Genomic DNA, 27,560 nt, shown 5'->3' with positions numbered 1-27,560 from the left:
TTTTCTTTGTTTTTTCCTTGCAATCATTTATTCCTAGTCACCTGTTTTGACTCACTACCTAATCAGTCATTTGATTTTAAGTTGTTATCCTTGTCTTCTGAAAGCTCCTGTTCGGGTCATCATCTCAGAAGCAGGAAATCAGCCAAATTCTCATCCCATCCAATGGAATGCTCCCTCTTCTGCCCACATCACCCAATATATTCTCAAATGGAGAGTCGTAAGTCTTGTTTTGTGCTGTTGCATACTGTTGATTAGTGATCTAGAAATAGTGCAGAATCTTAAATATGTTTTTTTAATTTTATGTCATAAAGTTTCTTTATTTTATTTTTTTCTAGGTTTATGTTAAATTTTATATCCCAGATTTTCATTGTGGTTTTAGACAGATCCCACTCTATATCAGGGTCAATATTAAGCTTAGGAGTTTGTCAGCATTGATTTCTGATTTAAAATTTTAGTCCAGATTCCTGGAATTAGATCAATTTTGTCCTGTCAGAGAATGTTTGTGTATGCCAACATCGGCGTGGGATGATTGCACTTACTAAAAGTACAGAATGAGATTTCATCAAACACAAACAAGCCCCAGTCCTTGAACTTAAAAACACACATTTACTCTTCACTGAAGTTTGATTAAAATGGACTATGGAGTTCTATAATTGTTAATATGTTTTCTCAGTACCTAGAAGTACTTAGAAGTACTCAGTACCATATTTATGTCAGGGTTTTGACAATTATAATTGAAATTCAGTACATTTGTCTAAAATTGAGTGAAGTCAATTTTGCATGTCAAACTACAAAGTCAAGTCTTTCTCTTAATTATTTCACATTAAGATTTTCATATTATTATTATTATTATTAGTATTATTATTTTATGCCAATATTGGGACAGTACTACTGGTAAATAAAGTAGAAGCAGTAATTGTTTGACAACTCTGTATAAAGGCAGAAAAATATTCATACCCCAGTTTCACCTTCAACAGATTCACCTGCCTGGAATGTTGTTTTTGACCTCTGCCATTTTTTAGTGCCTAACCTTTTCCTTTCACAGAAAAATTCCCACACAGCCTGGAGAGAGGTCAACATTCCTGGACACATCAACTCCTACACCGTTTCTGGACTTAAACCAGGTTTGACCTATGAAGGTCAGCTGATCTGCATTCTGCGCTACGGACCCCGTGAGATCACTCGCTTTGACTTCACCACTTCATATGGATCCTGTAAGGGGATTTTTCTCTTTTTAGAATATGGAATTATTTTATTTGAATGTATTTATTTTTTTATTTTTTTATTAAAGAAATTTACTAATTTAGTAATTTAATTTCTTTTCTTTTCTTTTTTATTACTTTTTGTTTTTTTATTAATTTTATTTCCTTTTCACATCATTAATAATGTTGTTAGATGGAAGCATTTTTCATTTATAAATAAGTACAATGGTATTACCATGTGTTTTGGACATAGGTTTACACAGGTCTACACAAAATTGCTGAAATGAACAATAATAAAACATGAGTTGTTATTCATTGACAATGCTTGTTGGTAGAGTTTGAAAGTGACTGAACAGAGCAAAGTTAATCAGCACAGCAGACAGGGTCATCGGACGATGCAGATAATCTCAAAATAGCAAAATATAGATTTATATGTTTGTCTATCACTAATTACCATCTTATACCATCTGTGTACCATGGCAGTGCCACAGTAATGTTTTGTAAGAGCTAGAAAAATCGGTATAAAACATTTCCCATCTCTAAAACTACTTCTCTCCAACTTGACTTCCTTTTGATACAGTGGCCAAAGCAGAGGGCGAGACGAACCAGCCACCCCCAGTAGTGGACACGTCAGAGTCCGTTACTGAGATCACCTCCAACAGCTTTGTTATCTCCTGGGTATCTGCATCCGATACAGTGTCTGGATTCAGAGTGGAATATGAACTCTCAGAGGAAGGAGCCCAGACAAATGTACTCGGTGAGTGTTACTAGAGTCAGAAGACATGTTACTTGCTAAAAAAAAAAAAATTAATTGGAAAAATCTCGACATGGCGACTTTAGGAAAGGAAGTCCCTTTTTTTTAGTAGAATGCACATTAGCATTAGCTGGACCAGCCTTAAAAATAAATTTGTAGTCTGATTTGAGCTAAAGAAGCTAAATAAAATATGATTTGAGATATGTTGTTGAAATGTAAGCTTGGCGGATTTTAGTCTTTCCCACTCAAGTAGGTACGAGCTGTACTAGCATGACTGAAAATCAAGATGGCCGCCAAATAGTCCGACATGCTTTCCAAATTGAATTCATATTTTTTTCCTGTTACAAAGATCTCCCAAGCACAAGTTCATCAGTAACAATCCAAGATCTTCTGCCTGGTCGAAGATACAACATTAGAGTGTCTGAATTCAACCCAGAAGGAGATTCAAATGTCATCCTGACGACCACTCAGACCACTGGTAAACTCACCATCACTCACAAATGCCACTAACAAATCACTTTTAGCCAGGGTCTAGCATTAACTTTCTGCTACACTTGCCAATGTTGGTGAAATTAAAAAAATATATATTTTTTCCCCCTCTTTACAAAAGAATTATTATAATTTTAAGTGAATTTTTTATTTCTTTATTTGGAAAATAACAGGGACGAAGAGATAGAAATGGATTGGGACAGTACCTCAAGCCAGGAAGTATTTTTCCTTTCGCATGTTCACGGCAAATAGCAGCAGCCATTGGCTGTTTTTAATGCAAAGAATGCAGAGAACAGACTTGCATTCTTTATGAAGACCAGTCATGCCAAACTACCTTGGAAGAACGAACTCTTCCTAGCTTAACTTCAGATTGTAAATGTGTGACAGTCACAGAAGTTTTCTTCAGTTGAAAGTTTCAGTGATTTGTGTATTAAGATTCATCATTGAGGGTCAGATTTAGTGGTCAGCCTGGGTTTTCCAAGTGTATCTGTCTCCCGCAAGATGACACAGAACACGTACTACATAACACGCCCACACCAAGCAATGTCCCCTTGGATCACAAAGCATTTCTATTTGCTGAAAGAACTTTTAAAATCCTGTATAATTGATGTTGTCTTAACCGTGTAAAAATTACAAAGAATAACTTTAAATTAAATGTAATAAAACATATTATTAAACTGAAGATATAAATGGGGAAATTAAACATTTCTCTGTTCTGTTTTTTTCCTGTTCACTAACAAGCTAACCACATTAGCCTATTAGTTTAGCATACCGCTAGCTACACAGTGTTACAACTTCTTCTCTTCTTCATTTTCATTATGCTTCTCCTCACTGTTGCCATCTAGTAATATGACTGTGTTCAATAGAACTTTCAAGCTGTGCTATATATTTAATCATTTTACAAACTTTTCATTTTTTTATATTTGTGGTTAAGGTAGGTATAGGGGTAGAGTTAAGGTTAGGTTGAGGGGTAGGGATAGGTGTAGGTGTGCTGCAAGACTCCAAATAAACATAACAAACAAAGTGTATGAATGTGACATCTAACTAGGGTTGCTACCCATCCCCTAAAATAAGGGACTGTCCCGTATTTAAGCTGGTCCGATGGTGGCACAGTGAAACTGTTCATGATCATTAATTTAACCTTGATATCTGTTGGAAATTTTGCATGTGGTGGGTAAGGGTCCATCTGAAAAGTCCACATATTTGGGCTAAAACGTGCTAAAACTATGGAGGGTGTGGTAAAGGACCGTCTGAAAACATCAGCCAGCAGTTGGCAACCCTACATCTAAAAGTGGCAAGACTTCAGCATTTCGCCTGTTATTTTAAGGGGGCATAACTTAACAGACCCTTCTCCATTTTTTGATAGGCCATGTCAATACTGATATCTAGAGATTTGATGCCCATTACCCTCTCACCACTAGAGGCCAGTCATCAGATTGCAGTGTGGATTCCAAATTATTTGTCTGTCTGTTCACAGCACCTGATGCTCCAGCCAATCACGAGGTCACAAGTGTCCAGGAGACGTCCATCGTAATCCGATGGTCCAAACCCCAGGCACCAATCACTGGTGAGTAACAGCAAAACGTTTATGCAGACTGACTCCAAAAATTGTCTTAAATTGCTTAATGCAGTGTTAGTACGTGCTGCTGATAATGGATGGGATTATGGCATCAACAATCTTTTTATGTTACACATGTATACAGGCTACCGTGTGGTGTACACGCCCTCCATTGAGGGCAGCAGCACTGAACTCATTGTCCCTGACACTGAAACATCCGTGACTCTGGGTGATCTTAAACCTGGCCTTAGGTACAATGTCAGTATTTACTCAGTGGAGGACAACATGGAGAGTGAACCTTTGGTCATACAGGTCAGCACAGCTGGACAGCAACAGCCTGGTAAGACCTACAAAAATGCCATTAATGGAATTTGAGGCCTTTTTTAGACAGATATGTAAAAAAAAAAAAATGACAGGAAATTGTTGGAAGAGAGAGGGGGAATGGGATTGGGAAGTTGCAAGCCAGATTCATACCTGCATAGCCCACATGGCTTAACATAAATTGAGGCGCATATTTTTTTTTTTTTTTACTTTTCTTTTGGTTTTCTTTTTTTTTTTTTTTTTTCAAAATGTTCTGTGTTCATGAAATTAAAATAGAGTTACTTAGTGCATGTTATTTAAAAAAAGAAAAAAAAAGGGGAAAAAAGTGTTTTTATTTTTAATCAAAATGCAATAACTTGCTCCTACTCTGAACTGACTTTCCTTTTTCGGTGATTTCATCAATCCCTCTTATTTCTTTAAAACCTCTCCAACAACCTGGATTTATTCTGGTATGAAACGGCCAATTTTCATGAACTAATCAATTCCTGATGGACAAAATTAAGTCTTTACCAATATTTTTTTTGTTGTTTAATATCCTGTTTCCCTTATAATTCTGTCACATTTTGGAATTAAAATGGGTTACCATATAACCTTGACTATAAGAGGCTTTTTTACTGACTTTTCTCTAAGTGGCACTTTCTGGCAAAAGTGCCCAAGTTGGTCTCTCACGTGTACAGATGTTTGCCATTTCTCTGCCTCTTTAGGGTGAGAGTTGACACTAGCAGATGTCAAAGCCGGGAGATTTAGTGCTTGCTTAGAGCCAGAACAGCCTTATAAGGATGGACTGAGATGTTTTGAGCATGTTGTTCTATTCTTGTGAAATTGTTCCAGTTGACGTCTTTTTACCAAACACACTCTTCCTTCTGGCACTGGGAAAAGTATTTTTTCCTTTTGTGATCTTTCTCTTAAGCTCTCACACTCTCTCATTAAGCTAATACAGAACTCTGTGGAGTTATAAAGATATTCCTGATTAAATAAATATTTAGTGGTACCTGCTAAGGAAAGCATCACTATTTCTGTTGCTCAGACTTATAGTTAGGGATTTAAACAAATCCCTAAACGTAAGTATTAACTTCTTTGCTTGGTCTTGGCAGTCAAGTACCACTGTTGCACTTACTGGGCCAAATTGACCCAGCTCCTTAAATCACAGTTAAACAGTCACAATTTGCACATTTTCTCACCAACAACAGTTTTATAATCAATAACTAATCTTTCACTAATTTACAGTAAATGTTCCAAATTTACATTAGATTTATATTAGAATATATAGTTTATGTGTATGTGTGTGGTTGTGTGTTTGTGTGTGTACTTGCTATTATGAGTGTGACTGTACCTTGTATTTATATGAACCGGGTCAAACTGACCCGTGAGTACTTCTTAGGTACTTTTTTTTATTGTGTTGTTTATACATGCATGAAATTAATCATTTTAACATGTGTAATGAAGTTTTAGGCTGAAAAGTTTATATAAATCAGTGTTAAATGTTAAAATGGGTCAAATTGACCCGTAAGTTCATTCAAGGGTTGAGTACATAACTCATCCGACACCATGGTGCTTTCGAAATACCATTAAATGGTCTTTCCCTTTTCTTGTTGATGTTGTTTGAGGATATATGAATTGATACTGCACAGCATTTTCTTCAAAAATCTTATCCATTTTTATCATATCTTAAATATATCTTTATTTAAAAAAAAAAAAAAAAAAACAAGATTGCAATTTAACTTTACTTTTCATTAACAGAGGAAGTCCAAGCTCCAACAGACCTGCAGTTTTATGAAGTTACAGATGTTAAGATCACCATCACTTGGACTGGCCCCCCTTCTGAGGTCTCAGGATACCGCGTAACCTTTGCCCCCGTAAGCACTGACGGCCGGACCCAGAGACCTTTTCAGCTTCCTGTGACTCCTAATGCTTACGCTGAGCTCACACACCTGCAACCTGGCACACCCTACCGATTCCATATTTACTCTGTTAATGGAGGAGTGGAGAGCGAACCTCTGGTTGGAGAGAAATCTACGAGTGAGTAACATACAAGCATTGAAGGAAACATTCATTCTGTAATATACAGCTAATGAATGTTTCGGTTAGAAAACAGCTTTTGCTTTTAAATCATGTCCTAGTCAGGTGTGATGGGAGAAAAGCTAAATCCTTGTCGATCCAGCAGTGACCACGACAAGTCTTTTGTCAGATGACAAGAATTTTTGTCCCTTGGTTTCTATATCTGTCACGTAAAGGGGCCTTGTACACGAACACATTTATAAACGCATTGGACAGACGTATTTGACCATTGTACTATGTTTCACAGTTTTTTTATCATCTTGTGAAAGAGCACAGCATTTATAGATGCAGTGTCAAGTTAAAAACAACTTTTAAAAAAATGTTTTCGAGACACCTGCATTGTTTTTATTTGTTGCTTTGCATCTAGCTTTCTTTAACACAATAACACATTCAGTCTAAATGGGCCCTAATGCTGATTAGCCACGTCCACAGTGAAATCTCATTGGTCCAAAATTCTACTCCCCATACCTGTTAATTAAACACCAAATATGTTCTGATTGGCTGTGATTTTGTCGATTTCGTAGTTTCTATTTTTATTGCGTAATGCTGGTTAGCCCCGCCCAAACTGAAATTTCACTGGCCCAAAAGACAACTCCACAACTGTATATTAATTATCAAATGCTGTGTTTTTTTTGGTTTCTAAATCACTTGGGTTCTATGTTTGTTGTGTCATGCCAAGTAGCCCCATCCACAATGAAATCTCATTGGTCAACAATCCTGCACCACATCTTTATATTAAATCCCCAATTTGTTCTGATCGGCTGTGATTTTATCACTTCACACCACCGAGGAGGTGAGGACAGTGAGAAAAAATGAATAGTGAGGATAAAAATTACTTGTGAAACTTCCGTTGTGTCCTGTTAGTACAGTATTATACATAGGCCTATTTGTAAAAATATAGTTTACATATAGGCCCCATTTCCACCTGGTATTACGATTCATTTCGGGTGATCCGATTACATGTGGTCAGGTGAGATATCGCTGTTTACACCTGGCCACTTAAATGCGTCTCCTGGGACCACTTGTGTTCGGATTTGAAGGGGAGGGTCTCTGTTTCATGATGACATACATCAATCACTATGTCAGTGTGTTACTGCAAGATATTAAAACACTACAAAGTCAGAAAAGACAAAGATAGCGCTAAAAAAACGGCACACTGTTTCTCCCAGATGCGGTTGAAATACAATCTAAGCACAAATGCAACATGTCAAACAGAATTATCCATTATTTTAGTGATTACCTGTATTAAACGAGCTTCAGGTGTTTGTGCTTGTCATCTGTGTTGATATCAGACACACTAAAGAAGATCCGTGAAGCTTTTGTGATTCTGTATGTATCCTCTTTTTTTATTTAACGATCGGATGGTTATTTCCTTTTAAAGCCGCTCAACATATTCAATACACTTCCCAAAAAAAACCCCAAAAATGTAAAAATTTTCTCCCTACAGAGCCTGATGCTCCTACTGACCTGCATTTCACTGATATCACTGAGAACAGCGCTGTGGTCCTCTGGTCAGCCCCCAGAGCTCAGGTCACAGGTTACCGTCTGTACATCAGTACGGGCGGCTCCAGTCCCAAACAGTTGAAGATCCTCGGCCACGAGTCTCAATACACCCTCAGCAACCTCCAGCCCGACACTGAGTATCTGGTCACCCTACACTCAGAGCAAGGCAACACGCTCAGCGAGGGAACGACGGATGCCTTTAGAACATGTGCGTTGATTTTACTATTAGTGTTGCAATCCATTCCCACAAAATCCATTAAACTTGCAAGATGCATGCTCCATTGAATTTCCATTTAATAAAAATGGGAAGCTACAGCCTTCTGTAAGACTACTCTAGAGTCATCTTGATGTATTTTTTAGGACTGGGTGATTGGATGGACAGGAGTGTGTAATCACTAATTTTTAAACCCCCATCTCTTTTGCTTTATTCCTCAGCTCAGCCGATGGGTAACGCTCCTCGATTCACAGCTGAAGTCACTGACACGGCCCTCATCATTTCCTGGACCCCTGTCCGTAGATTCAGCTACAGGGTATAAACATTTCACTATTTGCAAGTTAACACATTAGTAGTTTGTTGTGTGATTACAACAGGTCAAAATAATGCAATTATATGTGATGGCATATTATAGAGTTTGCATGCAACAAGTTTCATGAATAACTTCAAGCACTGCTGAAATGAAACACCTTTCTTCATTAGAAGTAACCCTTTTGCGTTGGGGAATTAGACTAAACCAGGTTTTTATGGTAGCTGGTTTTGAATGTTTTCAAGCTAGTCCAAGCTAGTCTAAGCTAGTCTAAGCTGGTCTAGATGGTTGATCAGCTGATGGGGCCAAGATCAACCTCGTGGACCATTTTGGTCAAGCTGCTTGTTCCAAAAAACAGGGTTTACTTCAGTGTTTTTGGAAAAAAGTTTATGTATTTCTCTTTGTCTTTCTTTCAGTTGACCGTGATGCCGAGTCAAGGTGGTGAGGCTCCCAGGGATGTAACCTCTGGGGAGGGCAGTTTTCACATTTCAGGACTGACTCCAGGATTGGAGTATACCTACAACATGCAGCCTTTGTTAAATGGACGAAAACACGGCAACCCTATCACAAACAAAGTTGTGACATGTAAGTTACTGTTGAGTCTAATTCAAGTCAATCTTCCTTCGTCCGAAAGCTCTCAAGGTTTTACTTCAAGAATGTTTTGGTCCTTTCAAATTGCTTGTTTCTGGAAGCTGTTTTGTAAGTTAGATAGTTTATTACTATCTACAAAGTCAAAGTCCTGGTGGCTCTTTGCTGGTTTGATGAAATGTGACTTTTTATGTTTGGTGATAATTCTCCACAAGATGTAAGACTTTCTTGGGTCTGTAATGTAGGGCTCAAAATAATACACACATTTTCTAATGTTGGACTTTTTTTTTGTCTGTTCACATTAGCTCTGTCCCCACCTACTGATCTGAATGTGGTGTCCAACCCTGACAGTGGTGAACTCAATGTTAGATGGAGCGGCACCAAAAGTCCTGGTAAATATTGACTGTTCACCCATTAGTTTACCCTTGATCTAGTTGTTTAAATCATGCTGATGGACCTTGGCCCTCTATGTAGGCTATGGATGTGTGTGTGTGTGTTACTGGAAGAGAACTGTTAGGTTAATTTTGCCTTTTTTTTTTTCTTACTTTACATATTGTTTTTACTCATCATTCAAATGTCGGTTGCACTTATATAAATCTATAAGTTAATTTCCCACTTTTTCTTTTTTTGGATATGATTTTCCTCAGATACTTTGTTAATATCTATTTTCACCCCTTGTTCTACCCTTAAAAAGTACCATGGAATTACCATAGCATGGTAACCATGGTATTATTTAAGTACCATACGGTACCATTCATGTAAAATGGTATATAAATATGGTAATCAAAAAATGCCATGGTATTACCATCTGATACTCTTTTGTAAGTACTTAGCCCTTTTGTAGATACCCTTTTGCAAGAGTACATTTCTGTTTTATAATTTTACCATGGTATTCTTTTATTATACTGTATCACAGTGTTTGAATATGGTAATCAGACACTACCATGGTTTATATCAAAGTGTCATGATATTAACACCTGATACCACCACTTAACCATGGTACTACCACAATACCCCTTTGTAAGGGTACACCCATTGTTTTGCCCTTGCAATATCTTCTTTCTCTCATCAGACATCACCGGCTACAGAGTGACATGCACACCAACCAATGGGCAGCGTGGAAACACTCTAGAGGAGTTTGTTCGGGGAGAGGAAACATCTTGTACCCTTGAGAATCTGAGTCCAGGCATTGAATACAATGTCAGCGTCTACACTGTCAAAAACCACTTGGAGAGCGAGCCAGTATCGACCACTGTTACACAAGGTAAGATCCCATCTATGGTCAACATGGTAGTGAAACGATAATGGTAATTCAGGTAAGTGAAGCCATGCAATGAAGGATCAAGACACCAATTAAAGATATTTAGTAGTAGTTTGAAAATAATTGTTACTAGCATATGTTGTGTTTTTTATGCTGGTGACCAGCACTGGAAGCCTGTGTCCCCACTAGGATGCTTAACTAGCTTAACCAGCAAGATCTAAACATGGTCAGCCAGCTTCAACAGAAAAGCCATGTTAATCTAACAACATCAATTTCTTTAACCACCTCTGTCAGTTTCAACGACTCACTTTTTTCCTGAACCAAGAAGCTTTTCTTTTAACTGCTAAATGTTGGCACGCTAGCAAGCTTATTGTATCTGACTCACATAAAGGTCTGTTGATTAAATGTATGCTTCTGGAATATCAACAGTCAACAGCCAACAAGTCGGGCCAACAAGTCTTGGTATTTTCAGCTTTATCATGGAAAATCTCAAACATTTGCTCTCCGCTTATCATTCAGTTCTTTTGAATAGCCCCAGGCTTTGCGCCAGCTTCCTCTTGCAAAATTATCCATTAAAACACAAGGTTTTTATGGGCTTTGCTGTTTAAAACATTCCTTAGTTTCCTGCTTTTCTGAACAATTAAATGTCACCCAGCTAGGGAACCGATCATCAAAGTTATATATAGTATCAGATATTAAAGCTGTTACAGAAACGGCTTCCTGAGATACCTATAGTAACTTTGCCATTGTGAATTAAAATGCAACAGAAATTACAAACAAGTACTTAAAAGAAACAGCAACCACCAAAGGCCAGACATTACTTCATTTCCTGCAGGTTTGGATCCCAGACCACCATGCTTTGTCCATTTTTATCACTAGTCATACTAACCTTTGAGCTCTGTCTACATTGTGCAACTATGAACACTGACTAATGGCAATACATCAATTGCAAGCATGCTTTCTAAAAGAGTAAATTAAGAACATATATATATATATATATATGTTTTTTAAAGAACACCAAAGGAACTAGAATAAAAAAAACAAAAGTTATATATACAGTATATAGTATATACATACTGTATATACTATATATACATATATATATGTTTGGGTAAACTATCCCTTTAAGAATCCTTTTAGAAAAATTACAATCCCTTGGTTTTCTTTAATTGGTTTATGCATCATGAAATTATTTGTGTAATTCAGAACAAGCATGGCGGTTCTTCAGATTGAATCTAATTGTTTGAAAATATCTATTGCATTTGACAATTGTGGCTAAGAAAAGTTGGATAATAAAAAAAAAAACAAAAAAAAAATAAAAAAAATCATAGTGTGACTAATATCATTCATCCAAACCCTGATTATTTTCATTATTGTTTGCATGTAACCTGATAATTAATCAGCATTTTGTCTGTTGATGGCATTAAAACAGTAATTTGCCGCATGTCTTAATTGGTAATTGTCATTGCTTTTGTGTGTCTTGTCTTCTCTTTCTTTTCCCCATGAATGCAACTTTGTAAACCATTTAAAGATGTGCCCAAGGTGGGTGATCTCCGCTTTGTCGATTTCACGGATACCACAATCGGAATTAGATGGACTCCGCTAAATTATCCAGCAGTTACCGGATACCATATTGTGGTTGTTACGGCCGGCCAGAGTATTCCAATACTTGAGGACATGGTGGACTCATCCACCAGCTATTATACCATTCGTGGACTGGAGCCAGGCATCAATTATGACATCAGTGTGGCCACCATTACAGATGAGGCGGAGAGCAAACCGACAGTGATCACACAGCAAACGCAGACTGGTGAATTATCCCACATAGGTCTTGTTACATTTTGGAAAGTGGTTGTAAAAGGAAGTAAAAACCAACCAACCCAAAAAACTTCAGGACCAAGGGCTTCATTTTATTATTGTGTTGCTAGCCATGTCTGTTAGCCATTTACCTCAAACTCATCAAGCCTCATTGAATCAATCCTCAAACAAGTACCTCAGAATATTGATGAATTTCTAGGAATATCTTTGCATTTGCATTCTTGGGGAATGCTGTTTAAAGGAATAGTTAAACCAAATTTAAGAATTCTGTCGCTATATACTAACTTTCATGTTGTTCCGAATTGGTATGACTTTTATGCGAAAAGGAGATGTTTTAATGAATATCACGGCCCGTCTATTCAATACAATGGCAGTGGAAAGTGACTCACTTTAGTGGCAATCTTGACGTCCTTTGCATGTTCATGAGTGTTATGAGCTCATTCAAAGGGGTTCACGTGTTTACGCGAGAACTTGCGCTATTTAGTACGGAAGCCCAGAACCGCACAGTGAAAAAAAAATTCAGTAGGTGAATTCTTTTTTTTTTTTGGTGTCTAGTGCCTTCCTAAGCTGAATTAGTAGAGTCGAATTTGACTAGTCGTGATGTCATTCCACCTCCAAACCACCACTTCACACCTGCTGTATTTCCCACACGTGTTTTATAAATTATGTGGTGAGCGATTAGTCGACTTCAGGCTGACAGTGTCGACTACGTTAGTTTTAGTCAACTAGTCGACTAGTCTGCAACCCCTAGTTTGGTGTAAATTATGACAGAATTTTCATTTTTGCGTGCACTATTTCTTTAAATTCTTGACTTTTTATGCACACTATTTTTCGATATTCTGAATTACTTTGTAATTTAAATTGTCTATCCTTATGTTTAGCTGTTCCAGCCCCTACGAACCTGAACTTTGCAGAGGTGGGCTCGGACACCATGCGTGTGTCGTGGACCGCTCCCTCTGTTCAGCCCTCTGAAATCAGTCGTTTTGTCATCCGTTACAATCCCCTCAACAACGATGATGATATTCAGGAAGTAAACGTGGGAGGAGGAACCAACAGCTTTGTCCTTCAGAGTAAGAGTTTACCAGTCTCTTAATTCAAAGTTCATTATTTCAGCCATTGTGAAAACATAAATAGATGTATTATACTAGCACTATCAATCGATTAAAATATTTGATTGCGATTAATCACATATTTATTGTAGATCTTGCATTAATGCATTCGGTTCCAAAAAGCTGTAATAATATCCATGCAGATAGAAACATTTGTATCTTACTCTCTCTGATTTTTCCCCATCAAGGCTTACTGCCAAACACAGAGTATCAGGTGAACGTGGTGTGTGTCTATGGAGACAGAGAGAGTCAACCTATTAGTGGGACTCAGAAAACAAGTAAGTATTTGGAAAGAAGAAATGATGTTTTATTTTTTTTATTGTTACCAGAGGGCTTAAAGCTGATGTGTGTTTATATATATATATCTATATATATATATATATATATATATATATGTTAAAATTCTCTCATACCTCAGCTTAATATGCAGAGTCAACTATAAGCCATTTTAGGTTGATTTCATCTAAAATTGTAACACTGTAGCACTATCAGAACATTCCTCTATTTGTTTGAGCAGCCTGTCTATCCCGGCACAGTTACGTTGGCTCGACCAATGGTTTGAGTTTGTGGCCGGACTATCTGTTTGGCAACCAATGGAAGATGGGGGTTTTCCTGAATCCGTTTGAAAACATTTGTGATTATTTTGCATATTCATTTAATGTTGCTAGTGGTGCAAAAATTACACACTTTAAAAGAATAGTTCAATCAAAACAAAAAATTCTGTGATAGTTTTCTCACCCTTATCTTGTTCCAAACCTCCATGGCCAGGTGTAATAGGGGGCTAGAAGGGCCATTGGCCCCCTAGATTTCCTTGTGCCCCCCATTAAACTTTTGACATCCCCCCCATACCAACAGCGAAACATGATCAAGGAGGACTAACCCAAGTTACATTATCAAGAAGGACTAAAGATAAAAATGCCCCCCCCCCCAAAAAACATTACATCCTAGTACCACCCCTGAAAATCTGTATGATTTTTTTTTCGTGGAACACAAAAGTAGAAATTTACGAATCTTTACGCAATTCATCCCATACATTGACAATACCTGACTTTTTTCCTTGTTTTTTTGCACTCAATTTTGTCCACACAGCCCTAGACTCCCCCACAAATCTAGACTTTTCTGATGTTTCCACCAACTCATTTACCGTACACTGGATGGCCCCTCGTGCCGTCATTACCGGCTACCGCCTGCGCTATCAGCCGACCAGTGGAGGGCGCGCTAAAGAAGAGAGGCTTCCCCCGACAAGAAATTACTTCACCCTGGTAAACCTCGCCCCCGAGACAGAATACACTGTCTACATTTACGCTGTCAGCGGCAATAAGGAGAGTCTACCACTCACTGGAACCCAAGCGACTGGTGAGAATTTAAGATAATATTCCAATAGTTTATTTTCACTCAATCTTCGTGAGCTAAACTATGCTTTTTCAAATCTCATAATTCAAAACATTTTAGTATTTATTTTTAATAATTAAATACTAAATGTGTTAATGTCAAACGTGTGCTAAAAGTTTTGTTGCAGACATACAGTTTATCATCATTTGTTGACACATAAACTTATGCAATTAAGTAAATAGGAAAGTCTCAAGGTGTGTCCCAAACCGCACACTTCTGCACTATTCTACAACATTTTGTAGTGCAAGTTGTGCGAGTAATGTTAACACTGAAAATGCAGCAAAAAGAAGTGTACTTTAAGTACCCGGATAATGCATTTTTCAACCGTCAACCGTGGAATGTTGGATGCTTCATGCACTTGGTGCACATGGCTTGTCGTACATAATGGAAGGGGAGGAGTTAACTGGCTGCGCTGCTGGTCTGACAAAACAGTTGTAAATAATAAAGAATGTAGCAGCTAGCGAAACTTACAGCACCTAACAAATGTGAGTTGAATGATTCAACATCACCCCACACTGTGAACTGAGATTGGCTAACACGCTTAAGCTGGTGGCAACACATCACGTGCGCTTGAAACGTCATTTCCGTCAGCTGTTAAACAGCGAATGCTTTTGTGTAGTCAAAAATGTTGTGTTCCATTTGAGATGATGCAACACAGAAAATTCATAAACTACATTGCTGAGTGCATAGTATATTTTATAAGTACATAGTGTATAGTGTGTCATTTGGGACACAGCTTCAGCTTTCTATTGATATATCTTTTATGTTACTATACAAATTGTTTCTGAGATATAACCATTTGAATATTGACATAAAACCATAAAACCTTAAAACCATAAAAGTTTGCCAGAGCTCTCGATTTTTGTAAGGGTATGCCATCTGAATGGACAGTACCACAATTTGCCGTGCAAAAAAACAAACAAAAAACAAAAGCGCTTTATAGTTTCAAATTCATGATAGCATTGATAGCTGAGACTTTGGTTTATCAAAAACAACAGAAACCCAAAACTTAAAATAATTTATTTTCATGAAATTAACATTAACCAAGATTAATAAACGCTATTAAAAACTGACAAATAGAACCTTAAATGTAAAGTGGTACCAAAGTAGTAATCAAATAGTCTCCATCAATTAGTTATAATTTAGTATTTTATTTTTATATTTCTGAAAGAGGAATTGTTCAGACATGGTTTGCAATACTTGTAGTAGAATGATGTGACTCTTGTTTTTCCCTGTAGTGTCTGATGCACCCACTGATCTGACAGTGACATCTTCCACTCCCACCAGCATTACCATCTCTTGGGACGCCCCTGCAGTCACTGTACGCTACTACAAGATCACACATGGTGAAACGGGTACGACAGATTGTTTAAAGTGTTTTTGTAACATTCTTAGGAGTATTACTGTTACGTGTTGCATGAACTTGTACTTGTGTACTGATCTGGTATGGTTTACAAATTACGCACCTAACACTGTAATCAGTACCATAATCTTTTGGATTACAATTTTTAAATAATCTGATTTGATTACATTTGATCTGCAAGAATAACTTATCAACAGATTTTTTAGAAGAATATTTCAGCTCTGTAGTTCCATACAATGCAAGTGAATGGTGACCAGACCTGTGAAGCTCCAAAAATCACATAAAGGCAGCATGAAAGCCCATACGACTCCAGTGGTTGAAATCCATATCTTCAGAAGCGATATGATAGGTGTGGGTGAGAAACAAACTCATATTTAATTATTTTTTTAAATTATAAATCTCCACTTTCACTTTCACATTTTGAAAATGAAAGTGGAGATTTATAGTAAAAAAGCACTTAAATATTGATCTGTTTCTCACCCACACCTATCATATCATTTCTGAAGATATGGATTAAACCAGTGGTGTTGTATGGATTACTTTTATGCTGCCTTGATATGCTTTTTTGAGCTTCAAATTTCTGGTCACCATTCACTTGTATTGTGTGGATCTACAGAGCTGAGATATTCTTCTAAAAATCTGTGTGTTCTGCAGAAGAATAAAATTCATACACATCTGGGGTGGCATGAGGATGAGTAAATGATGAGAGAATTGTCATGTTTGGGTGAACTATCCTTTTAAGAACGGTTATATAAAATGAAACGTTATCTGGTACTGTACAAATTACACAACTAAAATTGTAATCAGTAATGTCATCTTTTTAGATTAAGCTTTTTTTGGATTCCCTGCTTGTTTTAATGAAAATCTAAAATTAAGTGTACCAAGTTCAAATTGCCACTTTTCATTCAGTATTGGTAAATGTGAAATCAAACAGCAATTTGTTTGTCCCTAAATACATGGAGAATGTAATCAAAATGTAATCTATTAAGTAACTAATCTGATAAAATTACATTTTCAAATGTGCATAATTATTGGTTTATGTAATCTGATTACATAATCCAGATTATGTTGTCCATTACTACCCAACACTGGCATATGCAATCATGCAATCCATAAAAAAGTAACTGTGATCTGGATACACATATTTTAAAATGTAACAGTTTAAATTCCAATGTAATTTAATAAATTTTTGTAATTGAATTACATAACCAGATTAAGTGTAGTCAGTTACTATTGTTCTCTAAGATCTCTTGAAGTTAGAAATGCTGTTGATTCCTTTTTACTGCCTCACAGGTGAAAGAGATTCTCCCAGAGAGTTCACTGTTCCAGGGACACAGTCTACTGCCACCATTCAGGGTCTGCAACCAAACACAGAGTACACCATCACACTGTACGCCGTGACAGGAAGAGGAGACAGCCCCGCCTCCAGCACACCAGTCATAGTCACGCACAGGACAGGCGGCAGTGAGTACTGCTCATGCAACTGACTGAAAGTCATAAGATGTTATTCTGAGTTAGTCTAACTCTAACTAATACTGTGGTATTACCGTTGATTTTGGCCATCCAATTCAATCCTTGGTAAGTTTCATCACTCTTTATCCTTTCCTCCATCCTTTCTCAGCTGTACCATCCCCTTCAGACTTGGATGTTACTGATATTCAAGACAACACCTTGACCGTCCGCTGGAGCCCAGCTAGTGGCCCCATCACAGGGTACAGAGTAACAGGGACACCCAAGGATGGACATGGTCCCACATTCTCTGAGGTGGTGGGCCCTGGTGAGACATCTCTTGCTGTTTACCTATTTGCCATTTTTTTTATATTCTTACTCATGACAAATGTTATTTAGCCACTCTTATGTTTCTTTATTGAGACCTTAAAGCTGACTTGGAGTAATTGGTTCTGGACTTGAACTTGGTTCTCTTGTTATATAATAATAATTCTGTTTGTCATTTTAAGAGCGTACGGAAATGACCATCCGTGGCCTAGTGCCCACAGTGGAGTACCAAATAAAGGTGATCGCTATCCGCCAAGATGGAGAGAACACCCCAGTGGTGCAGGAAGCTATAGGTAAGTGGCGTAGATACTCATACCTGAGATACCTTGAACGTTGTTTGGTTTAGTTTTGCTTTTATGGACAAATGTGTTAAAGAGAAGCTTTTAAATGGATGGTCGAAATCATGGTTCAGGTCCAAAAAACTGGCTGATTTTTATTTGATTCCATTTACTAGTTTTTGACGCACATTTAAGTCTATTCATTTATTCAAAAATACATTCAAAATGCTATTCACACACACACACACACACACACAAAAAAAACTTACTTGAATACACCTCTTCTATTCATTTTGATATTTTTCTGGGGGCTTAAAATAAAAAGTGGTGGAAACGTCTGGAGGCATTAAACAAATTAAATAAATGATAATAAAATAACTAAAATTCTTGATAAAATAAATGTTGGCTTGAGTAGTTTAAAATATGTTTTTATTATATCTTAAATAATTTGTGCAGTGAAAGAATTTTGTTTAAAGATATTACTGATATTTGAAAAATTTCTGTTCAAAATTAAAGTCAGGTGGTGTAACCAACATGTACTGCACGTAGCCATGTGAAAAAATAAATACAAAAAAACAAAAACAGAGGAGAGTCCTTCAGAATCTCATGACTGTGTGTAAAGTAAAAAATAAATAATAATAATAATAATAATCAGACATTTTTACACAAAGGCACATTTTGTTAATGTCAAATGGAGTAACCTTAAGAAAACTTCTTGATATTCATGACTCAAAAATTCATGCTATGTCTTGAAAATATTTTTTACCCTGAAAAATATGTTTGTAAACTTTTCTGAAATTAAGTTATGAAAAAGCAAATTTTGTTCAGGTCAAATGGACTAACCCTAGGAATACATCCATATATTCTTGACTCAAAAATACACGATCTGTCTAAATGTTTGAAAACTTTTTTGAAATTAAGTTATGAAAAGGCACATTTTGTTCAGGTCATATGGAGTAACCCTAAAAAAAAAAACTTGTTATTTGTGACTCAAATTCATGATGTTTGCAAAATTTATATTTTTACATTAAAAAATATATTTGAAAACTTTTTTGAAATTAATGAATACATTTTGTACATTCAAGGTACAAGAAAATTATTTTAATTCCTTTTACTTGATGGTTACACCACTTGACTTTTTTTTTTTTTTTTTTTTAATTCTTACATAACATGGACAAATTTTACATTTACAAAAAGTTGATGCATATGTTTTAATCTAGATTTTTGAAAGATTTCCAATTTTTATCACCTCGGACAACCTTATTTGTAGGCTTGAGATCGATGTATTTTTCACGCATTGACGAGTTTCCCAATGATATATATATATATATATATATATATATAAGGATATTTTTTTATATATATAAATTGGGCTGCTCGTTACACAATAGTCTTTTTTTCTTTTCAAACGTTTTTCTCAAAACTTTGGTAAAGTGTGAACGTCAGGGTAAATTAAAGGGGGCTGCACACCAGACACATTTGGCAGATGACATGGCGCATTCTAAAATTCGAAACAATTATTTTCTACGAAGGTACGCACACACCGCCAACACTCAGCACAACTCGCATAATTTTCCATTAAATTTGACCCAAATCATTATCAAAGGACAAAGATTATTTACTGTAGCCATCGCTGGATGATATATTGTTTATATGTACCTTTCAAATAGCCTACAAAATGTATTTTCACAAGTATGTTGTTTTGAGGTTTGGCTGCTTGAATGAAAAGACCTATTTAAGGCTACATATGGAGAAATTGCAATAAATCTTGCCATTTCTAAACATTCATTTTGCGCATATACACCAGTTTCTTACTCAAACCTGAAAACTTATCAATGTCACTTTGTTCATTCATGAAGAAGTACAAAAACCTTCGTAACTTCGGACTTCCATCTGCTGCACTGTTTCAGCTCGTCCTGTGTGTATGATACATTTCCTGACCGCGACTGGCTTCAGTAAATGTTATATCACCCTCTTGTGGTCTCCCAACGCTTTTACGCCAGACTGTTAAACAGAGGCCAACTGAGTGAATTGGAAAGCACACAAATTATGCTTCTAATTTAAATGTCGGCTAATTTGAATATATTGATGCCTCAAAAATATAGCTAAAAAATAACATGCCGATTAATAATCGATATATCAATATTTAATGACTTTCCCTACTTATCTGTCAACAATTCATTAGCCATTTATTAATTATTCACAATGCAGATGCTTTCAAACAACTTACAGTGCACTTAGAATTGGGACAGTCCCCCTGGAGAAAACTGGAGGTGTGTCTTGCTCAGGTCAAGATCTGAAGTGGTTGTGTCAGATAAAGGAGACATCCAAAATGTGCAGTGCTGGGGTTCTCCAGGACCAAGATTTAGAAACAGTGCTTTGAGGGACTTAGACTTTTTTAGGAACTAGCTACCTTCCAGTTAATATTGCTAAGCTTTAGCCACTGTGCCTCACCACCACTAAACCTTCCCTTCCAACTCTCTAGCATCTATGCAACACCCAAGAGACCTTACCTTCTCAGATGTGGACACCACCTCCATGCTGGTGAAATGGGATGCTCCACGTGCACCAGTGACCTCCTATAGGGTTCTGTACTCTAGTCCAGAGGAGGGCGAGAGGGAGTACCAACCAGCCCTACATGGTCGCGATAACAGTGTGGTTCTCCAAGATCTGCGCCCAGGAACCCAGTACACTGTAAAAGTCATTCCAATGAAAGGACGTACTGCGATCAAAGCGCTTGAAGGTTCTCATTACACCACGCGTGAGGATACACAGTCCACTGGTAGGACATTGTTGATTTGGAATTCAACTTAAGGCATTAGTTCACCTAAACAAAAATGCAAATTCTGTCATTTACTCACCCTCACCCACTATGCAATTGCAATGAAAGAGACTGAGGCTATCTATTCAAAAAAGGATGCAAAAAAAGTAAAATAAAATAAATCGGGGACAAGTTCCAATTGGTTTTGTGAATCTGATCAACCAAAAACATCCAACTTAAAACAACAGTGTTCACAAAACAGACATTTTTGATACTTTTATGGTGCTATTGCATCCTTTTAGAAGCTTAAAATATCCACTCCCCTTTGTTTTTAATTGTATGTTGTATCACGAGGGTCAGTGAATTCTAAGAGTTTTAACATTTAGATAAATCTTCTTTTAAACTTGAACTTCAATATTATTATTCACTAGCGATAGTGTGTTATATTGGAATGTTGGGTGGTATGGGGAATATTTTCTGATTGTTGACGTTTTAAACACATTGATCCAAATCTATCATCTGACTCCGAACTTCACCTTTCCCAGCTGTTCCTTCCCCCACCAATATTCAGTTCTCTGACATCAGTCCATCCTCCTTTATTGTGTCATGGCGGGCACCCAATACCAAGCTCTCTGGCTATCGTGTGGTGGTCACCCCGAAGAATCAGTATGCCACAGCCAAAGAGATAAATGTTGCACCAGACTCCACCCAAGTCGCCGTGCACGGGCTCATGGTAATATCAAAGTCTGGTTTCTTGCACTTTACACTTTTATAAATTCAAGAAATCATTAGTCATAACTGAAGACGACAAGTTAGGACTTTTAATGTACAGTATGTAGGATTTTTTACATTGGTTTCTCAGGCCTAATCTTGTTATTTGCTTTCAGGTGGCCACAGATTATGAAGTTCATGTTTATGCACAGAGAGGTTCAGACAGCAGTCCTCCTCTTACTGGAGAATGCACCACTGGTAACAGTAAGTGGGCTTCCCATAAGACACCACCAGATGAGATAATAAACCTAAAATGTCAACAAAAGCAAAAACTGGCTTGGCAAATCACCTTCACCAACTATTAAAAAGATAATCACCCTGATTTGCTTTTTTTTTTTTTAAGTAATGTCTTTATGGATTATTGATTTTTAGCATCAGTATTCAGTGTTAAATGGAAACTACAATCTTATTGGCTTCACAGATATCACTCCACCTCGCAGAGTTCGTATCTCTAACGTGAAAGATACCTCCTTCACTCTCACATGGCGCGTTGTCAATAACGAGCCATTGACTGGTTTCCTTATTGAAGTAACTCCCAAAACAGGCAGTTCCCCTACATTCAGAAAAACTATTCCCGCCGACCAGCATACCTTCACCGTCTCTGGTAAGCCACTGCAAATAAAGAACATACAGGAATGTACAAGGTGCTATGGGAGTACTTTGGTATTAGACGTTAAAACCCATTGTCCTTTACCATGTAATCGAATGAATACCATGGTATTAAACACAAACATTCTTTTAGCATGTTATTTCTGGATAGGATATATTTCATGTTAACTGAATTGTGTTCCATGCCTCAGGTTTGCAGCCAGGCGTCATATATGTCGTCAACATGTACACGCTGAGTGGAGACAGTCGAAGCCATCCTTTCACACTGACTGTAACCACAGGTATAAAACATAAGTCTTCTTCATAGGACGAGTAACAAAGTAAATCTGACCATGTGGGGAAAAATAATCAGGAGTATTAATGCAAATGCTTGAAGTCTTAAAGCTAGACTGATTACATTGCCCATTATGACACTGATTATGACTATAATTTTATTTTTGTGTTATATTGTCGCAGCTCGGCCAGTTGTTTCATCTCCGACCAACCTCCAGTTCACCTCTCTTACTCCCAATTCCATTTCCTTCACTTGGCAACCCCCTACCACACACATCACAGGATATTATATCACTTATGAGGAATCAGGTGGCTCACCTCGTGAACTTATACCACGTCCCCAAGCTGGCCAGAACTACGCCACCATCACTGGTAAAACCCAGATTGCATTACATCACATTACACCAAATTGTGGGATACTGTATATAGATGTTGGTACATACGTAATACACGATGTAACCCTATTGTGAAAATGCATTTACAGGTTTGAAACCAGGCACCGAATACATCATAAAGATCACTGCCCTGATAAATAACCAGAGGAGTACACCACTGGTTGGCACTGCAACAACTCGTAAGTGTTTGCTCACTCAGACAAACACATTTATGCATACAGTACATTAGAGGCAAAGTGTACTCCATGTTTTGTTGCTGAATGGTAAACTGGCAAAAGTGGTTTTGGGTCGCAAGCATTTCTGCTGCCAACTGCATTAGCAATTGAATTGTATATAGCACAGAACTAGATTGATAAGCCAATGATGGATTTCATCGTCAGACTTGAAGCTTTGATATTGCTCTGGCTTGCATTTTGCTAGTAACAGATACTGGCTAAGCCATATTTTTGCTTAGTTTTAAGTATTACAGTAAAGGTAAGTGCTTAGCTTTTTGAATGTCAATTGAAATATAATATTCAATTGAATCAACTGAATTATTAGGAATATATTCAGAACTGAAATGCAAAATGGAGGTAAATTGCATTTGATGCTGCTTAACGGATCCACCAAGCCAGCTGGGCTGCTAGCACATCACTACCTTATTTAATTATTTAAAGGAAAGTGGCTGCTCGTTGGACAACAATGATCAAAAGCCTTTGATCAATTTTTAAAGGGCTGGTCAATTTTTCTGACTTTCAGAAATGTATTAATATTGAGGAATCGGTTTGCCACGTGCCAATACGTCTCAAATTTCGACTGGCATGCGGAAAAAAGTAGTATACCCTAGCCTTAATAGTTGGGCTGAAACTTTGGCACATTACACACTGTTCTAACCAAGCGTGACTGACAAGTTTCTAGCGACAAGTCATTTTTCCGTCCACACAAAGCCAAAATGCTGTTCGATTTGACAAACTCGCAGCCAATCAGAACATATAAGGTTTAATATACAGCTACACTATGTGGCCAAAAGTTTGACATTTAATTTCAAAACCATAGGCATCTATTTTCCCTTTGCTGCAATAACAGCTTCTAATCTTCTGGGAGGCTTTCTACAAAACCATAGTAACATAGCAGCAGGGATATGCTCTCATTCAGACAGTAGAGCATCAGTGAGTTCAGGCACTGATGTTGGGCAATGGGGCCTGGCTCACAGTTGGCGTTCCAATTCACCCCGAAGATGTTCAGAGGGGTTCAGATCTGGGCTTTGTGTTGGCCAGTCAAGTTCTTCCACACCATTTATGTTGATGTTCCTCGCTTTGTGCACATGGGTATTGTAATGCTGGAATAGAAAAGGGCTCGCCCCAAACTGTTGCCACAAAGTTGGAAGCACACAATGACCTAGAATTCCATTGTATGGAGTAGAATTATGATTTGTCCAGGGGTTCTCAATGGGGGCGTTCAAAGGATGTCAGGGGGCGCTGAGAGCAAAATAGTAGAGAGGGGAGCGATGGGTTACAAATTGGGGGTGTCATAATAATCAAATCTATCATCAAGTTCCTCTTTGCATTCAAACTTTTATCTAGACTTGGAGTATATCAGTTGGTTCTTAATTATACGGGTTGGTACGCATTTGTACCACAGTTCATCTGATTTTGAAGTCTAGCGATGCATCTGAATTAGCAGCATCAGATACACAGGTGGAGGCACAACCTCGGCTAGTGCATCTGTATGGCTCTGTAGATGGATACGGCTCAAGCTCTTAAACTCGCAGCTTTGAGAGAATCAGTGAGAAGCACGGCACGAGAAGCGGAAATCATTTGAATTCGGTACAGAATTCTACATCACCACCCTTGAATTTACTATAGTAACACAAACTGTACTTTAGGCAGAAATAGATTGATAATAAATATTATCATATCAATACTTCAGCTCTATTAAATTTGTTATAGGCTACATTAGGGGAGTGAGGGAACAATTCATTTTGGCTACAACTTATAAATATATATTTTTTATTTATTGTTTTTACATGTGATTAGAATAGGTCTACTGTTACAAAAGAGGAAGAAATAGGATTTATTGGTTGTTGTTTTATCACATCACTCCTGGTTAGCATGTTAGGGCTTGTTTAAACAAATGTATTTTCAGTTGAAAACGCACCAGGTTTGCGTAGTTGAGCTACAGTCTTCATCTGTCTCCAAGTATAAATGGACAAAATCGTAATCGAATATGTAAAAGAAGGACATCAGCTGAGAAAGTGTTAATACACAACACACGTCACCTCGGTCTTTCGAGAGTCCAATTGTGGTCCGATTAACATATACATGCTGGACAAAGCTAAGCTACAATTACATTATCTAGATCTTCTAATTTGACTTTGCAAAAATCGGTTAGATTCCAGTCGAACTACACATTTACATGGAATTTTAAAAATATTTTTTTTTTAGTCCTAGTAAAATCTAAATTTAAAAGTGCATATAAATGTAGGTCGATGTTGATACGTTTGTGCCTCTCCACACTGAAACTGCATTTTCCTCCACTAAAAGTTTTCGAAAAAGTTCTACAGTACTGCATAGTTTGGGAAATTATGTTAGATTTTAACCAAAAACACGGCCTTAAGAGTAATAACTTGATTGCTTTGAAAATGATTGATATTCAGGACCATTGTCAGCAATCAGAAGGTACAAAAATTTAATGCACTTACTACACAAACCTAGATAAAATTCTTTGGACCATCCCCCTTTAAAGTGACATCAAGTACTGTCATTCCTTGACTGCATTTTAACTGCCCTTGCTGGCTGCAAGATGCTATTATGGCTGCCGCTTTGCTATTAACACCTTTCTCCTGCCCAGAGCTGCCCTCCGGTCTGCCCAGCCCGCCCCGCCATGGTGGCCCAGACAGGCTGGATGTGCCTGAGGCTGACAACAGTGTTCATGTAGTGGGTTCCACTGGGCATGACTCACCCGATGAGCACGGACAGCATGTGGAGTACACAGAATACAATAATCAGCCAAATCAGCCCAACAGTGGTTACCAGCCTCACAATCGGCCATCAGTCTCTCAACCTAACAAACCCAGACCCCAACCTTATGTGCCTCAAGTGGGGGAGACCCTAGTATATGTCCCCAAGCCGGGAACGGATGGGGGTCGTGTGCCTAAGATTGTTCAGGTGAGTGAGAAACCTGGCGACGACAATCCTTTTGGTTTTCCAGAGGACAAGTCAGGAAGACCGCAAGAGGCCCAGACCCAGACCACCATCTCATGGCAGCCCTACCACCAGAGTTCAGGCTACCTGGTGTCCTGTCAGCCCATTACCCATGAGGATGAAAAAATGTTCCAGGTGAGGATCAGGGAAGGGTGTAACAGGAATCTTGAGGACCTGGATGATACCATACAGAATTCCTTTATCACCTTACTTTTTAGATTCACCCTTTCTTGTTTTGCAGATGCGTCTCCCAGGAACATCTACAAGTGCCACCCTGATCGGTCTTACCTCGGGTGCTTCTTATAATGTCATCGTAGAGGCCCTGAAAGGAGCCCTCAAACACAAAGTCTTGGAAGAAGTTGTCACTGCTGGAAACACAGGTAAAGAAAGGGTCTAAGAATTTTCAGAATTCAGAAGTACACAATACTGCAGTGACACTGATGTTTTGATGTTCTCTCCAACACAAGTAGTTCCAGGGGACCTTCCATCCAACAGGGACTCATGCTACGACACCTTTACGGCCACTTACCATGATGTTGGACAGGAATGGGAGCGTATGTCTGAAACTGGCTTCAAACTCTGGTGCAGATGTCTTGGCCTGGGCAGTGGACATTTCAGATGTGACTCTTCGAGTGAGTAGCTTTCAAGCCTGGAGGTCAAATGGAGCTAGGATTTTAATCTGTAGATCAGGGTTTGTGAATGCCAGTTCTGGAGGGCCACTATGCTGCAGAGGTTGGTTCCAACCCTGCTCCAACATACCTGCCTCTAATTTTCAAGTAATCCTGAAGACTTTGGTCAGCTTGTTCTGGTGTGTTTGATTAGGGCTGGAGCTAAACTATGGAACAGCGTTGATCAGCCATGCTGAAGATGATGAGTAATTTTCCGTAATTGTAACTGTCTAGCCACACTGAATGCCTCTTTTTACACAGAATGGTGTCATGATAATGGAAACAACTACCGCATTGGTGAAAAGTGGGATAGACGGGCAGAAAACGGCCACATGATGAGCTGCACTTGTCTGGGCAATGGCAAAGGAGAGTTCAAGTGTGAACCACGTAAGTCCTAACTCTTAACAGACATTAGACAGCCCAGTTTCTTCAGTTTCATGGAATTAAAGTCCTTGCATTTCTGTACAGACGAGTCCATATGTTACGATGACGGAAAGATGTACCAAGTCGGAAACCAGTGGCAGAAGGAATACCTTGGGGCCATATGCACTTGCACATGTTATGGTGGACAGCAGGTGGGAACACTGAACTTAACAGCATGGCTTGAAATATTACAAAATATGAGAGCTCAGAAAAGATGTTTCAACTTCATATGCTGGAGTCGGGTGAAATTCATTGTGTATGGGTTGCTCCTCAGGGTTGGCGCTGCGAGAACTGCAGGAGACCTGGTGGCGAGATTGACGCCGATTTGCTAAAACCTGTCCGCTTAAACACCGGTCACAGTGTGGTGAGTATCTGCCTTCAATCAGTCTACTATTTCAAATGACTACAAAAAAAACACTGTGTACATTAATTTGTTTCAATATGTTGATAAGACAATAATCTGTAAGGATAATGATCAGTAGTC

At 38.0% G+C, this 27,560-nt stretch overlaps 1 protein-coding gene across 5 annotated transcripts in view; it reads left to right on the top strand.

The window, feature by feature from the left end:
* Positions 1-27,560, top strand: part of fn1b (fibronectin 1b) — a 39,499-nt gene that overhangs the window by 10,668 nt on the left and 1,271 nt on the right. The window contains exons 13-45 of one of the 5 annotated variants that reach the window (XM_051702154.1): positions 105-217; positions 1,046-1,214; positions 1,783-1,959; positions 2,306-2,434; positions 3,923-4,012; positions 4,149-4,343; positions 6,065-6,343; positions 7,830-8,093; positions 8,321-8,415; positions 8,826-8,994; positions 9,303-9,389; positions 10,070-10,261; positions 11,790-12,068; positions 12,958-13,146; positions 13,374-13,463; positions 14,275-14,541; positions 15,816-15,932; positions 17,234-17,404; positions 17,562-17,717; positions 17,899-18,009; positions 20,480-20,776; positions 21,301-21,488; positions 21,643-21,730; positions 21,948-22,130; positions 22,327-22,416; positions 22,592-22,780; positions 22,893-22,982; positions 25,993-26,120; positions 26,227-26,365; positions 26,453-26,617; positions 26,915-27,040; positions 27,122-27,228; positions 27,351-27,440. In XM_051702154.1, the coding sequence (XP_051558114.1) occupies positions 105-217; positions 1,046-1,214; positions 1,783-1,959; positions 2,306-2,434; positions 3,923-4,012; positions 4,149-4,343; positions 6,065-6,343; positions 7,830-8,093; positions 8,321-8,415; positions 8,826-8,994; positions 9,303-9,389; positions 10,070-10,261; positions 11,790-12,068; positions 12,958-13,146; positions 13,374-13,463; positions 14,275-14,541; positions 15,816-15,932; positions 17,234-17,404; positions 17,562-17,717; positions 17,899-18,009; positions 20,480-20,776; positions 21,301-21,488; positions 21,643-21,730; positions 21,948-22,130; positions 22,327-22,416; positions 22,592-22,780; positions 22,893-22,982; positions 25,993-26,120; positions 26,227-26,365; positions 26,453-26,617; positions 26,915-27,040; positions 27,122-27,228; positions 27,351-27,440 (5,219 nt within the window). Of the gene's footprint in view, positions 1-104; positions 218-1,045; positions 1,215-1,782; positions 1,960-2,305; positions 2,435-3,922; positions 4,013-4,148; positions 4,344-6,064; positions 6,344-7,829; positions 8,094-8,320; positions 8,416-8,825; positions 8,995-9,302; positions 9,390-10,069; positions 10,262-11,789; positions 12,069-12,957; positions 13,147-13,373; positions 13,464-14,274; positions 14,542-15,815; positions 15,933-17,233; positions 17,405-17,561; positions 17,718-17,898; positions 18,010-20,479; positions 20,777-21,300; positions 21,489-21,642; positions 21,731-21,947; positions 22,131-22,326; positions 22,417-22,591; positions 22,781-22,892; positions 22,983-25,632; positions 26,121-26,226; positions 26,366-26,452; positions 26,618-26,914; positions 27,041-27,121; positions 27,229-27,350; positions 27,441-27,560 lie in introns of all 5 variants that reach the window. The other 4 variants (XM_051702151.1, XM_051702150.1, XM_051702153.1 and 1 more) reach the window with 4 other exon arrangements.

This window comes from Myxocyprinus asiaticus, chromosome 7 (assembly GCF_019703515.2).
Source record: "Myxocyprinus asiaticus isolate MX2 ecotype Aquarium Trade chromosome 7, UBuf_Myxa_2, whole genome shotgun sequence".
NCBI lineage: Eukaryota > Metazoa > Chordata > Actinopteri > Cypriniformes > Catostomidae > Myxocyprinus > Myxocyprinus asiaticus.
The sequence above is the reverse complement of the archived record's forward strand: the minus strand, read 5'-3'. Positions and strand labels throughout refer to the sequence as shown.